General features: G+C 47.0%; 1 protein-coding gene across 2 annotated transcripts in view; it reads left to right on the top strand.

Moving 5' to 3' along the window:
- LOC310834778 (stimulated by retinoic acid gene 6 protein-like) overlaps positions 1-11,575 on the top strand; it is a 34,044-nt gene extending 22,469 nt beyond the window's left edge. The window contains exons 11-18 of one of the 2 annotated variants that reach the window (XM_083719076.1): positions 1,510-1,585; positions 1,798-1,879; positions 3,140-3,188; positions 3,276-3,393; positions 5,566-5,685; positions 7,266-7,429; positions 8,416-8,568; positions 10,938-11,575. In XM_083719076.1, the coding sequence (XP_083575202.1) occupies positions 1,510-1,585; positions 1,798-1,879; positions 3,140-3,188; positions 3,276-3,393; positions 5,566-5,685; positions 7,266-7,429; positions 8,416-8,568; positions 10,938-11,023 (848 nt within the window). In that variant the 3' untranslated portion in view covers positions 11,024-11,575. Of the gene's footprint in view, positions 1-1,509; positions 1,586-1,797; positions 1,880-3,139; positions 3,189-3,275; positions 3,394-5,565; positions 5,686-7,265; positions 7,430-8,415; positions 8,569-10,663 lie in introns of both variants that reach the window. The other variant, XM_083719075.1, reaches the window with a different exon arrangement.
- The last annotated feature ends 3,832 nt before the right edge of the window (positions 11,576-15,407 follow it).

Below are 15,407 nucleotides of genomic sequence, written 5' to 3'. Positions count from 1 at the left end.
CAGCCAATTCAAACACAGACATACTCTTAAGACAGGATTTGTGAAGGAAAAGACAATGGGGAGGCTTTTCCATTTTCCTTTGACCTTGCAGAGAAAACATTTGGTCAATTTGGGATGGTTTGGGAATGAGAAATGATTTCAGGTCGGTCTTCCTGTGCTGATCTATGTACGTGCTTGGTTGGTACATTTATTATATATCTAAGACCTTAAAATTTGTATCACACCTACATAACAAAAAACAAAACACTGTTGCTGTATGTAGGTTTTATTTTATTTGTTTTTTATCTTATATTTTGGAAATGTACACCCAGTTTTTCCCCCTTTAATTTTTTTGGGCCCCCCCAAGAGAGTGGGGTCCTAAGCTATAGCTTGTTTAGCTTATACATAAATCTGGCACTGGGACACGGGTGGCGCTGTGGGTTAAACCACAGAGCCTAGGACTTGCCGATCAGAAGGTCGGCGGTTCGAATCCCCGGGACAGGGTGAGCTCCCGTTGCTCGGTCCCTGCTCCTGCCAACCTAGCAGTTCGAAAGCACGTCAAATTGCAAGTAGATAAAAAGGTACCAGCAGGAAGGTAAACGGCGTTTCTGTGCGCTGCTCTGGTTCGCCAGAAGCAGCTTAGTCCTGCTGGCCACATGACCTGGAAGCTGTATGCCGGCTCCCTTAGCCAAAAAAGCGACATGAGCTGCGCAACCCTAGAGTCGGTCACGACTGGACCTGATGGTCAGGGGGCCCTTTACCTTTACCTAAATCTAGCACTGCCCCCAGGTAGCCTCAGTTTGCACGGTCCTGCGGCCGATCAGTCCCTGCATGAGCTTCAAAGAAACTCTACCCATACTGTCTGATTTTATAGATAACCCGTGTAACTTTCCAGAGTGGCTACATGCAGATAATCCATCAGCCGCCCCCTCCCAATGCCTCACTTTCTCAAAACAATGTCCAACATGAAAGAAGGTACCCAGCACTACCCTCCCAAACGGATTAAGGCAGTTGTGGGGGGGGGGGGCTTCGCCTCCTCCCAATCTTCTCAGGACATCAAAGACTGTTCTCCAGTGGCGTAGCGTGGGGGGGCCGGGGGGCTGGCCACACCGGGCACAACATCTGGGGGTTAGGATTAGGGTGCGCAAATCCACAGGTTAGGGGGCGCAATCCACGGATTAGGGGGCACAAATTACTTGCCTTGCCCTGGGTGCTGACAACCCATGCTACGCCACTGCTGTTCTCACACCATCAAAAAACTTAACAAGAGCGAGGGAGGGGGAAGGAACAGAGGCAGGAAGGGCTCTGTGTCAGACCACTAACTCCTCAATACTTTTCGTTTTTCGGATGCATTTCCCATACATTGACTCACAAGTAAAAAGAGGGTGGTGAGAAACGGTTCTGAAGCTTGCCAGCGTGTTGGTACCTTCCATGCTTGTGAAAGCAGAGCAGTTTTGAGGTTGTGTTGACTGAGGATACGACCTCACAGAGAGGATGAGGTCACACAGGTGATGGTTCTTTGTCCCACAGGTGTGTGGCTTTTTACCACCTTCACTGCCTGCCTCACCAGTGTCAGCTACGTGTTCCACATCCTGGCCTGCTACAGGTATGGAGATGCTTTGTGCCTTGTATCTTATTCCGCGAGGATTTCGGGACCCTGGGGGGAGTGGAGGAAAAGAAAGAGCACCTTGTCCAAGCAGATCTAGGCAATCAATTTAAGTCCTGGCAAAGTCAAGTCTAGTCCAAATTGTATTTATATTTTGGGGCACAGCTGACTCTGGCAGCATATAAATAAACTCGACTACACTATTTTCCTAGAAAGCACATGAAACGGTTGTGGGCTGGCCAGAAGCAATTCCTTCCGTTGGTTTTTGTCAGGCTGTCATCTTCTCAAAATGTGGTGAGTTCTCACTTCTCTTCCCCTTCAAGTCTACCCGTAGCAGTAACCTATCTTGCAAATACCCGAATCTCTCCTACGTCACCCAGACGTTGTCTGGAAAGCTCGGCCCTGGCTGCTCATTCCATATTCAGCCCAATTCAAGATGCAAATGTGTTGGTCTATACAGCCCTAAATAGTCTGGGTCCTAGTTATATAATGGAGTACCTCCCCTTGTCCTATCCTGCCTATGAATTGAGATCTGCTGGTGAGTCCCTTTTGGCTGTACCATTGCCTAGTGAAAGCTGGAGGGTCAGAATTCAGAACGGGGTCTTCTCAGTGGTGGCACCCTAATTGTAAAACACTCGTCCTGTAGAGATTAGGCAGGTGCTGACACTGAGGAATGTTTGGTGCCAGGAAAAAAGATGTTTTTGCCCAGTCTTTTGAACTTTAATCTGTTTTAAGATGGCTGTTGTGGCAAATGAAGGAATATGTGGATAGGTTTTTAATTCAATTTTGATGTGCTGATTTTCTGTAGTTGATTTGTTGCTCTGTTACCATTGCATGACGAAGACTGGAATGCAGATCCCATAACTAACCAAACAAATACATACATACATACATACATAAGGTAAAGGTAAAGGGACCCCTGACCATTAGGTCCAGTTGTGGCCGACTCTGGGGTTGCGGTGCTCATCTCGCTTTATTGGCCGAGGGAGCCAGCGTACAGCTTCCGGCTCATGTGGCCAGCATGACTAAGCCGCTTCTGGCGAACCAGAGCAGCGCACGGAAACGCTGTTTACCTTCCCGCCAGAGCAGTACCTATTTATCTACTTGCACTTTGACATGCTTTGGAACTGCTAGGTGGGCAGGAGCTGGGACCGAGCAACGGGAGCTCACCCGTCACGGGGATTTGAACCGCCAACCTTCTGATCGGCAAGTCCTAGGCTCTATGGTTTAACCCACAGCGCCACATACATACATACATACATACATACATACATACATACATACAAAAAATAATGGCATGCTGGGGTCAGTTTCTTGGTCACATGGAATGTTGGGAGAATGAGACAGAATGTTTATGACTGGTCCCAAATGTTAGTCTTTTATCCCTGCTTAGCTTTGGTATCAATGGCTTCAGCAAGGAAGATGGTCTATAGTACAAGTCCCAGTGGAGATTTATATATCAGGCCGTGTGTATATTCTTATTTTCTATTATACATGTGGGAGTTTATTGTATATAAACGTCTCTCCATTTTTATTTATTTTTAACATTAACAGGCCGCAATAGCAAGATACTCTGGTTGGCAAATTGCATACATACTATGGGGTACGTGACTGCCTTTGTTGTGAACTGATGATTGTGTATGCCCCTTTCTTCCCTTGTTAATTGTTCATTTGTGCTTTTACCCTCTAGGGTACCTGATCGTCCACACAGTTCAATGCCTCTTTGGGGTGATGTTCATGTATGGTTTTGTTTTGCCCATCAAGCATGGTCAGGGGATCGAAATGCTTAAAAGTCTGGGAACTGGAATGTAAGTGCCTTGCATTTTTTGTACAGTCTCCTAGGGTACTGACTGAGAAGGAGGTTGTGAGCCAGGACCTTGGTCAGGCAGGCATTCCCTGGGTAGTCTTGGGCGAGTGATGATCTCTCAGTTTTGCCCAGCGCTTCCTACATTCACAAAACATTAATTTTGTTCTCAGGTGCTCCTTGTGCTTTATCAAAGAAAACATAAATAGAAGTGCCCTTTGCAAGCTGTGCTTGTGAACCTGATGACTCTGATTTTTGGGGGTCCAACATTTGGTTTTCAACCTTCTGATCCTCGCAATCCAGACATTTATCATTTCCCCATCTGGCTGAGCTGCTTCTAGGTGGGTGACTCCTAGGTATAGGTAAAGGGACCCCTGACGATTAAGTGCAGTCATGAGCGACTCTGGGGTTGCAACGCTCATCTCGCTTTATTGGCTGAGGGAGCCGGCGTTTGTCTGCAGACAGCTTCCGGGTCCTGTGGCCAGCATGACTAAGCCACTTTAGGCAAACCAGAGCAGCATATGGAAACGCCATTTACCTTCCCGCCGGAGTGGTACCTATTTATCTACTTGCACTTTGACGTGCTTTTGAACTGCTAGGTTGGCAGGAGCAGGGACCGAGCAACAGGAGCTCACCCTGTCACGGGGATTCAAACCGCTGACCTTCTGATCAGCAAGTCCTAGGCTCTGTGGTTTAACCCACAGCACCATCCGCGTCCTTCGGGTGACTCCTACTGCTACCCAAAGACAGAGGTGTACCCTAGGGGTTGCTGAAACTGGCTCCCTCTGGGGGCACAGGCCCGAGAAGGGCATAAATATCAGCTGCCAGACTATGAAGTGTATGGTGCTTATGTTCGTGATGATGTGCTGCTGCTGTCATGGCGAGATCAAACATGGGAGACGCTTCCTATCCTTCTTACACCATGGCACAAAGTTGATTTTTTCAGGGGGTGGGCGGGCTCCAAAACAGCTCCTTGCCAGGGGTACAAAGTGTTATGTACTGAAGTTCTCACCCTGGGCCAGCAGGGGGATACTGTAGATAGTTTTCACTCAGGTCCACATATGCAAATAAGGGATTGAAAGTGACGTTCAGTGATTGGATAGTTACAGAAAATGGTTACTGTTGCGTTCTAGTGGAGCTCTATATAAGCAGTCTGGCTGAACCCTTCAGTTCAGTTCTGTTCTGGCCTGTGAATAAACATGAGCTGTTTGAAGAATCTCTGTGACGTCTGATATGTTCACCCACAATTTAACACAAAGGACCCTATGTGTGCATTTGCCCAAAGATTGCAAGTTACAACAAGTGGAATTGCAATTGACTCTCCCTCCTATTGGGAATACAGTGGTACCTCGGGTTACAGACGCTTCAGGTTACAGACTCCGCTAACCCAGAAATAGTACCTCGGGTTAAGAACTTTGCTTCAGGATGAGAACAGAAATCGTGCTCCGGCGGCACGGTGGCAGCAGGAGGCCCCATTAGCTAAAGTGGTGCTTCAGGTTAAGAACAGTTTCAGGTTAAAAACGGACCTCCAGAACGAATTAAGTTCTTAGCCCAAGGTACCACTGTATTACCGATTTCCTATGTGTACATCCTGGCATTTTCCAGCCACCCCAGTGGGTGTGGCATAGCAGTTTGGTCAAACTCATGATGGTAGCTTCAAGAACATTATCCAACCATCTCGTCCTCTGTCATCCCCTTCTCCTTGTGCCCTCCAACATCAGGGTCTTTTCCAGGAAGTCTTCTCATGAGGTGGCCAAAGTATTGGATTCTCATCTTTAGGATCTGTCTTTCCAGTGAGCACTCTGGGCTGATTTCCTTAAGAATGGATAGGTTTGATCTTCTTGCCGTCTATGGGACTCTCAAGAGTCTACTCCAGCACCATAATTCCAAAGCATCAATTCTTCGGCGATCAGCCTTCTTTATGGTCCAATAGCAGTTGTAGGAGAACCCATTTGCAGCTCAGCACAGATTCCCCTTAATAACCCTTGTAGATCCACGGCGTTTTTTTGACTTTGCTGGTTTTTTAAATCAGTCTTTCAATTATTACTAGCAGTCTGTTGTCTGGGATAGCTGGGAAAGAAATGTACTAATGCATACCTGACCTTGGCATTCAGCTCCTTATATTTGTGTTACAATCTCATAAAATTGTCACTTCTCTCTGCCTTTTCTGCCTCAGTCTCACACTTGCCGTCGTCATAGGGCTCGTACAACTACAGATTGCAACAGCTACTGCCTTCTTTCTTCAGCCGAAGATTTTGCTGTCTGACAAGGAAAAGCCTTTGGCTCTTGATAACAGGTCAGGGCAAGGAAGTTGGGTTGCCAACGGGGTTTGTTTTTTGTCCAGGGGAGGGCTCTTAACATTTTATCCAGCTTGCACAACAGACACATCTACTGGTCCTGCCGATGAGTTTCTGCTTATCATGCAGTTGTTAAAGGCGTTGGAGCCGTGCTAGGAAAAAGCTGGCATTTCTACTTCCCATTGTTTACGTTCATGATAGAAAAATCTGTTGCAGTCGAAGCTGTGCAAGGCAAGAAATGTTTGCTGCCTCTATATGATGGAGGAAAAGTGTAAACACAGTGTTTGCCGGGAGAACATACTAGTCAGGATTCTCGCCAGGACATTGTTTTCTGTCTTGAACAAGAACACAACATCAGCAGCAAAGTCCTGTGACCACCCAGAAATGTTAAATCTGGTGCTAGTAAAGGTAAAGGGACCCCTGACCATTAGGTCCAGTCGTGACCGACTCTGGGGTTGTGGTGCTCATCTCACTTTGTTGGCCGAGGGAGCCGGCGTACAGCTTCCGAATCATGTGGCCAGCATGACTAAGCCGCTTCTGGCAAACCAGAGCAGTGCACAGAAATGCCGTTTATCTTCCCGCCAGAGTGGTACCTATTTATCTACTTGCACTTTGATGTCCTTTCGAACTGCTAGGTTGGCAGGAGCAGGGACCGAGCAACGGGAGCTCACCCCATTGCGGGGATTCGAACCACCGACCTTCTGATCGGCAAGTCCTAGGCCTGTGGTTTAACCCACAGCGCCACCCGCATGCTATCTAGTGGTTATCTAGTGAGCTGCTATCTAGTGGTTAAACTTTATAATGGGTAAAAAAAGTAAAGGACGCCTGGACGGTTAAGTGCAGTCAAAGGCAACTGCGGAGTGTGGCGCTCATCTTGCTTTCAGGCCGAGGGAGTCAGCGTTTGTCCACAGACAGCTTTCCGGGTCATGTGGCCAGCATGACTAAACCACTTCTGGCACAGCAAAACACCTTGATGGAAACCAGAGTGTATGGAAACACCGTTTACCTTCCCGCCAGAGCAGTATCTATATATCTACTTGCACTGGCGTGCTTTCGAACTGCTAGGTTGGCAGGAGCTGGGAGCTCACCCCGTCGCGGGGATTCGAACCTTCGACCAAGAGGCTCATTAGTTTAGAGCACAGCGTCACCCGCGTCCCTTATACTTTATAATAGCGCCATCCTCTCAAGGGAGTTTGCACAAGAGAAGGTCTTGAAAACAAACATGGTGCCACAAGTATGACGTAGTGAATTGGGAAGAACCGAAGGCGAGATGTGAGGGGGTGTCCAATTTTGGCCCCCACACTGGGTGTTGCTGAAATTTGAAAGGCCAAAGTCTGGCCCTGTGTCCAGCTAACCTCCCCTCAGAGCGGAGCAACTGAAAGTAATGGACTATAATGGGCTTACTCTGAGTATGACTAGACTCGGAGCCCAATCCTGTGACTTGCTTTTGATTCCCACATGTACCTTTAGCTGGAAGCCTGAAAGCTAGAAGCAGTTTGATTCATTTTACACTTGATGCTGCCTCCTTGAGTGCGTCCGCTATTGTGACTCTCCTGTGGCGATTTGTCCTTATTTCCAGGAAAGCTTTCCACAATTTCAACTACTTCTTGTTCTTCTACAACGTGGTGCTGGGCCTGGGGGCCTGCCTGTTCCGTCTGCTGTGCAGCATCATCGTGGGAGCCTGGCTGATTGCTCGGATAGACAGGACAATCATGCCCAAAGGCTATGAAGCAGCTGACCTGGGTAAGGCCTGGGCTACGCTCTCTCTCTCTCTCTCTCTCTCTCTCTCTCTCTCTCTCTCTCTCTCCTTCTAGGGCCATAAGGCTGGAAGGTTCTCAAACATCTCTGACTTTCAAAAAAGAAGCAAGTGAGCAAACCCAAAGAGCAAGGGAAAGCCCACAATGAAGGCTGCATGATTTTATCAGCTTAATAGCTAAATTAATCAACTCAAACTTCAGTTGATTAAAAAAATGTTGACTAGGTTTAAGCAGTCAGGCATGCAGGTTAACCTATTGATGGACAGTACCAGTTTTCTGCAACTGTCCCATGGTAACTGCCCTTTAGCTTGTTCACACGTTCTTCTTGTTCACACGTTCGTGGCTTGTTTTTGTATTTATTTATGTTGTGAACTGCCCTGAGATCTATGGATAAAGGGTTTACAAATTCCCATGTGCTCAGCAGGGATGTCCAAATCTCTCAATTTTAGTTTTTATTTTCAGTTTTTCAGTTTTCCCTTCTTAAGTTCATTTTGTGTGTGCGTATAATTTTTATTAAATTTTCTGTTTTACAGTTTAAAATACTCATTTAAACAACCTTAAAATGTCAATGGCTTCCCTTTTTCTCTTTCGATGGTTCATTTTGCCTATCATGAATCCCTGCATATTTCACATAAACTATACCGTTCAGTATTCCATTATTACATCCATCAAAACTTGTTTACACTGTTGAATTTATCTTAGTGCTGCCCACGTTTTCAAGTGTACACAATTCCCCCCCATATATTCAATAAACATTTTCCAATCTTCTTTACATGTATGTTCTTCTTGTTCTCTTATTCTATATGTGAGGTCTGCAAACTGCGCATATTCCATCAGTTTAAGTTGCCAATTTTCTTTAGTTGGGACCTTTTCCATTTTGGGGCTAACAAAACACGGGTCGCAGTAGTGGCATACATAAATAACCTTTTTTGACACAAACTGAATTTCTCCCTCACTATGATTCGACTGCAGGATTCAGGACATGGATAGGAATGCTCTTCATGGACCACAACCACACGAATCCCACCCTCGTCTGTTTTTGCCACCTTCTCGTGGTCCGAACGAGAGAGAGACAACAGCAGAGACCCACCAACTATCTTCATTTCACCAACGCAACAGTAACAGGTAGACTCTAGTTGGCTGCTACAGATTTATACACGTTACAGTAAATATTAGGAATATAGTTGCCGTTTATCCATACTTGCTATTGTTTTAGGATGCCAGTAAGAAGTGTAAGCGGACACAGGTGGCACTGTAGGTTAAACCACAAAGCCTAGGACTTGCCAATCAGAAGGTCGGCGGTTCGAATCCCCGTGACGGGGTGAGCTCCCGATGCTTGGTCCCTGCTCCTGCCAACCTAGCAGTTCGAAAGCTAGCAGTTCAAAGTGCAAGTAGATAAATAGGTACCTCTCCGGCAGGAAGGTAAACGGCATTTCCGTGCGCTGCTCTGGTTTGCCAGAAGCAGCTTAGTCATGATGGCCACATGACCCGGAAGCTGTACGCCGACTCCCTTGGCCAATAAAGCGAGATGAGCGCCGCAACCCCAGAGTCGGTCATGACTGGACCTAATGGTCAGGCGTCCCTTTACCTTTACCTAAGAAGTGTAAGCAAATTCTGACATTTACTAGCAATATCTCAAAACTCCGCAAGTGCCTTAGGATCAAATTTCACCGTCTTTCCTGCTCTCTGCTGGCAGATATGGGCACTGCAGTGATATGGGCCGTCTATGAAATGTTCAGGTTAGGAAATATTGCATTCTCACAAGTGTGGAGACCGGGGTAGGCAACCTAAGGTCCATGGGCCGGATGCGGCCCAATCACCTTCGCAATCTGGCCCACGGACAGTCCGGGAATCAGCGTGTTTTTACATGAGTAGAATGTTGTCAGGACTGCCGCTAGGTCCCAGCTCACAGAGGACCAACGCCCAGTGGATGTTATATACAAAAGTCTTTATTAAAGTTTAGTTTCCATTTCCAAGCTCTGGGCGCGCAGACCCACGTCTGACGCTAGACTGGCTAAGTCCCCTCTGACTCACTGCTCCACCCACACCAGTTTAAGATTCTAGCCCGGCTCCACCTCTTGCGCTGCTCTTTCCTGCGCTGGGTCCTTCTGCCCTCTGGGGTTCCCTCCTTCCTGGACTCCTCTGACGCTGAACCTCCTGAGTCTTGCCCCTCCCTCCGGCGGGCTTTAGGACCTGGCTCCCTTCCCGGGCTCCCCGCTGTGCCGCGCTCCTGTACATTTGAACTTGGCGCGCGCGCCCAGCCGGTGACTTTCCTTCTGACCGTTTCCCCGCTTCCTGATGTGGGTGTTGCCAAACCTGACTCCTCTCCTCCCTCTGGTGGTGAGGACACTGGTCCCGACTCCTGGGACTCCCCCTCCCCACTGCGCTCTGGTGAAGGCGCTGGTCCTGATCTCCAGCTGCTGCTCAGGGACTCCCCGCTGGCCCCTTCCTCCTGGGGCTTCCCCCCTGGACCCCCCTTCGCTCTGGCCACTGGCGCTTCCTTCTGTGAGTCCTCCGATTCGCTAGAGAGGCTTGTGGAATAACTCTGGCCACTGTCACTGCCTGCGCCCCCCTCGTACTCCTCCTCCTCACTCTCCATTTGCTCCCCCTCCTGTGTCTCTCCTTCTGAACCCCTGACAAATGTGTTTATTTATTTAAAATTGCATCTCTGGGTTATTTGTGGGGTATAGGAATTTGTTCATTCCCCCCAAAAAAATATAATCTGGCCCATCCCACCACATGGTCTGAGGGATGGTGGACCAGCCCATGGCTGAAAAAGGTTACTGACGCCTAGTGTAACAGCAGTGTGTGTGTGTTTGTGTGTGTGTGTGGATGCTTGGCTCGTCCCACAGGTGAAGCCAGTATACAGTGGTACCTCGGGTTACATACGCTTCAGGTTACAGACTCCGCTAACCCAGAAATAGTACTTCAGGTTAAGAACTTTGCTTCAGCATGAGAACAGAAATTGGGCTCCGGCGGCGCGGCAGCAGCGGGAGGCCCCATTAGCTAAAGTGGTGCTTCAGGTTAAGAACAGTTTCAGGTTAAGTACGGACCTCCGGAACGAATTAAGTACTTAACCCGAGGTACCACTGTACTGGGTGTTTTTTGAAGTGGCAACCACGTTAATGAAGCTTGTTCCACCTGGTGTCCGTGCCTTGAAGGAGAAAGGATATTAGGCAGCTTATTAGAAATTAAGCACTGATGCCTTGTTTTCTTTTAGATTTCAGGGTTTCCAACAAAGCCAGGACAAGGTGGCTGCTGTCATACACTCTTCTAAATAACCCCAGCCTCTTAGCACTCAGGAAGCCAAAATGAGGGTCCTCTCCTACAAATGCGTTGCTAATTCCCCCCACTACAGATGCAACGGGACTGAAATGAACCTCACGGAGACTGTACTGCCATATTCCTCATATGCAACTTCCTAATACTGCATCAGACAATTGGTTCATCAAGCTGAGTCTATGTACTAAGATTGGCTGCCGGTCTACTTCCAGTTCTGCAACCTGAGACCCTCTTAACTGAAGAGACTCCAGCGATCAAATCTGGGACCTTCTGCTTGCCAAGGAAAAACTGCTATTGAGTTCTAACCATTCATCCCCTGAACTTGAGCTTGCTATTTGAGATGGTCTGGAGACCTGCTAGCCCAGATGTCTTTATGCCTGTATGATGTGGAAGATATCTGAATAGTACCTCATTTGCTGGTTTTCATCATGCTTCCGGCATTTTCCTGCTATTTCATTGGTAGGTCTCCAGTGAAACCCGTCTCTGGGTGATTTTTGGCATAGATGAATCGAACTGCTGGAATTATAGACAAAAGGCCTTTGATATGTCCATCCTTTCCCAGTGGAAAATGTACTACAGCTGCATCTTCAAAATTCACATGGTAGCACTGTGGTCACACTGGTGATGTCACAGCACACACCAGTGAGGTCATAGTTACTGTATCCAGACATCAGAAAGGCCACAGCTCACTAAGCCTGATGCCCATATATGTCTGGAAATCATCCGGTTTCAATTTTTCCTGCTGGTAAAACTTTGTAATTCAAAATGAGGATACAGAAATATTGACAATTTGAACACTGCAAAAACAAAAATACTTTCGCGCAAATAAATACTGCTTGTTTAAATGTGACAGAAACGAGAGAGATGTTATTTCATGAGCAGTAGTTCTAGTGGGACACGGGTGGCACTGTGGGTTAAACCACAGAGCCTAGGGCTTGCCGATCAGAAGGTCGGCGGTTCAAATCCCCACAACGGGGTGAGCTCCCGTTGCTCGGTCCCTGCTCCTGCCAACCTAGCAGTTCGAAAGCACATCAAAGTGCAAGTAGATAAATAGGTACCACTCCAGCGGGAAAGTAAATGGTGTTTCTGTGCTCTGCTCTTGTTCGCCAGAAGTGGCTTAGTCATGCTGGCCATATGATCCAAAAGCTGTATGCCGGCTACCTTGGCCAGTAAAGCGAGATGAGCACCGCAACCCCAGAGTCGTCCGCGACTGGACCTAATGGTCAGGGGTCCCTTTACCTTTACTTTTAGTTGTTCTAGTATGGGGTATGTTTTTGCTGGTGCTCCTCAGCAGGTACCGCAAACACTCAGCTTTATTTTTATTACTTTTTATTTACAAAGGCAAACTTTAGCCTTCCTAGAAAGGGCTTCATATGCCAGCTGCGCCATTTCCTTCATTCGGTGTGGGAATTTTATTTTCAGTATAAACAGGACTCTGTTTTTTAACATTTACACACACCACTTTTAATTTTTCTCCCACGGGTGGAGGTGAGGAAAATGGATAACTGGGACATTCCGGGATCAAATCAGAAACTGGGATGACTTCTGTAACTCTGGGACTGGAAAATTGGACACTTGGAGGGTATGGGACTGAGCTATAAGTTGTATGGAGTTCTGTATAACTTCCCATCTCCCTTTAAGGGGGGGGGGGAGCTAATAATGCTGCAATCAGGCATAGATAGAAAGCAGGTGGGAAGGGGTGGTTAACCCTTTTCCTGCTGCCAGTTTCAACTCCTTGTTTGATGGGAGATATTTACTTGGGAGTAAGCACGCGGGTGGCGCTGTGGGTTAAACCACAGAGCCTAGGACTTGCCAATCAGAAGGTCGGCGGTTCAAATCCCCGCGACGGGGTGAGCTCCTGTTGCTCGGTCCCTGCTCCTGCCAACCTAGCAGTTCAAAAGCACGTCAAAGTGCAAGTAGATAAATAGGTACCCCTGTGGCGGGAAGGTAAACGGCATTTCCGCGCACTGCTCTGGTTTGCCAGAAGCGGCATAGTCATGCTGGCCACATGACCCGGAAGCTGTACGCCGGCTTCCTTGGCCAATAAAGTGAGATGAGCAGCGCAACCCCAGAGTCGGTCACTTTACCTTTAAGCACCAATGAATTTACTTCTGACTAAACAATACATAGAGTTGGGCTGCATGACTGCACATTTACTTGGCAGTAAGTTCCACTGATCTCAGTCTTACTTCTGAGTAAACAGTGCATAGGACTGAGCTTTCCCTTCACCAGTGCCCAATGGATGCAAAGTGTAGTGCGAGATAGTGTCAAATTTCTGAGTCATCAGTTGCCAGGCAGAGAATGACCCACCACAGTGTCAACCCACCCTCTTTCTCAAGAAGAGCCACCGATCTACACAACCCCATATTTGCTGTGGTGGGGTGTTTCTGATTGCTTTCTTGAGCTGTCACTCAAGCGTGGTCTGCCTTTGGATGACATCACCACAGGTATATAAAGAAGAGCTCTGCAGGAGAATGTTTGGAAGGTGGTCTTGGGTATTTTGTGGTAAGTTAACATGTTTGTATGTTGTCTTTTGGAGTCCTTAACTAGTTCTCTGTGTGCTTGGGTGATTCTGCAGCAGGGAAAACCAGGTTGTTGTTGTTTTAATTGAATACATATTTAAGGCTGGCTGCTAAAATGGCATTAATTCAATAGAAGTTAGAATGCCACACCCTGGGGCTGGATGGCTAGGGAAGCAAGCTATAACTAGGGTGTGGCAACCTTTATGTGTACAATATTAAACACTGCATGCAGTTACTAGGTTTAGCCTTGAGGCTGTGCCTCACCACTTTCCATTCATGCCCTCTGCAGCAGTTAACAGGTGACTGTGTTTCCCCCCATGCTATGGAAACCATGTTTGTTAATTCCTGCATTTCAGCCTGCTCATATACAGTGCTGGATTTACATATAAGCTAAACAAGCTGTAGCTTAGGGCCCCACTCTCTTGGGGGCCCCCCAAAAAAAATTTAAAGGAAAAAAACCTAGATGTACATTTCCAGAATATAAGATAAAAAACAAATAAAATAAAACCTACATACAGCAACAGTGTTTTGTGCTGTGTAGGCTCCTATGATGTAAATCATGGACCCCGCCTGCTCGCCTGCTCCCTGAAATATCACTGGTTTGCTCATTTCTATATATAGGGTGCCTACATTCTGCATGTGCAAATGGCTTTAGATACCTATTAGGTCCATAAATTATACATTCAACACAAAAAACAGTGACAATTTGTTGTTGACAAAGGACAGCTGGACGTATAAAGGGCCCCATTACCTTCAGTTACAGATAGGTAGCCGTGTTGGTCTGCCATAGTCAAAACAAAAAAATTCCTTCCAGTAGCACCTTAAAGACCAACTAAGTCAGTTCTTGGTATGAGCTTTCGTGTGCATGCACACTTCTTCAGATACACATTACCTTCAGTAGCTTCTTCAGATACCCATTACCTTCAGTAGCTTAGGGCCTCATCAAACCTAAATCCTGGCCCTGCTCATATAAAGTACAGCTACAGGAGTCAGCTGAAAAGCTGGCAACCTTTCTAGAGACCTATGGGAAGAGAGGAAACGCCACTTGTCACACTTTGCTAGAAGCTCAATACTCCACCCATTTTGCTAGCTTGCCATTTTGCAAGGCTTTAGTTGAGCCCAAATAAAGGCATCGCTCAGCTGTGGGTTTTGGAGCCTCTCCCCACTTCCCGCCTACTCTCTTTTTTCTGGGCCCACATGGCTGCCTATACAGTGGTACCTCTGGTTACGTACTTGATTCGTTCTGGAGGTCCGTTCTTAACCTGAAACTGTGCTTAATCTGAGGCACCAGTTTAGCTAATGGGGCCTCCCGCTGCACGATTTCTGTTCTCATCCTGAAGCAAAGTTCTTAACCCGAGGTACTATTTCTGGGTTAGCGGAGTCTGTAACCTGAAGCGTATGTAACCCGAGGTACCACTGTACTAACTTTTTAAAGGGTCTGTGACAAGCAAATGCATAACGCTACCATGGCCAGGAAGCTTTGAGCGCCACCAGGTGTATACTTAGGGGAACTGCAGCAAATCCTGGGTTTGCCTCTGCTTTATGCAATATGGCATCTTTTAAAAAAATCATAGAATCGGAAGGGACCCCAAGGGTCATCTAGTCCAACAGTCTGAAATGCAGGAATTGAAGGCTCATCCGGGATGTTGGAGGGAATGGAGGGAAGCCAAAATATCTCTGAGCTAGGCTTTACTAACTTTTTTTGCAGGGAAAAAAAAAAAGTTTCAAGTACTCTGTTTGTGCTCATATTCTGAGTAGGTAGTTAATTAAAGCCATCTTGCCTTTAATTTAAAGATGGGATAAAAATGCAATAAACTTGAGCTGGGGAAAAAATATCAAAGCCTAGACGCGCTTTTACTCTCGCAAGATTGAACGTATTGCCCTGGGCTGTATATAAAGGGATTGCACACGAAAAACGCTTATGTCCCTGTGGAGATGGCAGTACCGAATCCGTACTTTATTAAGACTTGAGGAAAGAGATCACCCCACTTTTATTGTCCATTCTGGGTCACCCAACCACTGCGGCAGTGTCCTTTCTCTTGGCGGATCAAGATGAGCAGGTGACAGCAAAGGTTGCAAGGTTTTTAGCTTGGGCAATCAGAATAAGATCCACTGTTGGACTATTGATTCAAAACCCTAAAAAATGTATTTTATATAATT

This window comes from Podarcis gaigeae (genome assembly GCF_964106915.1).
Source record: "Podarcis gaigeae genome assembly, chromosome: 17".
Classification (NCBI taxonomy): Eukaryota; Metazoa; Chordata; class Lepidosauria; order Squamata; family Lacertidae; genus Podarcis; species Podarcis gaigeae.
Note: the sequence above shows the minus strand (reverse complement) of the source record. Positions and strands in the feature narration are given on the sequence as shown.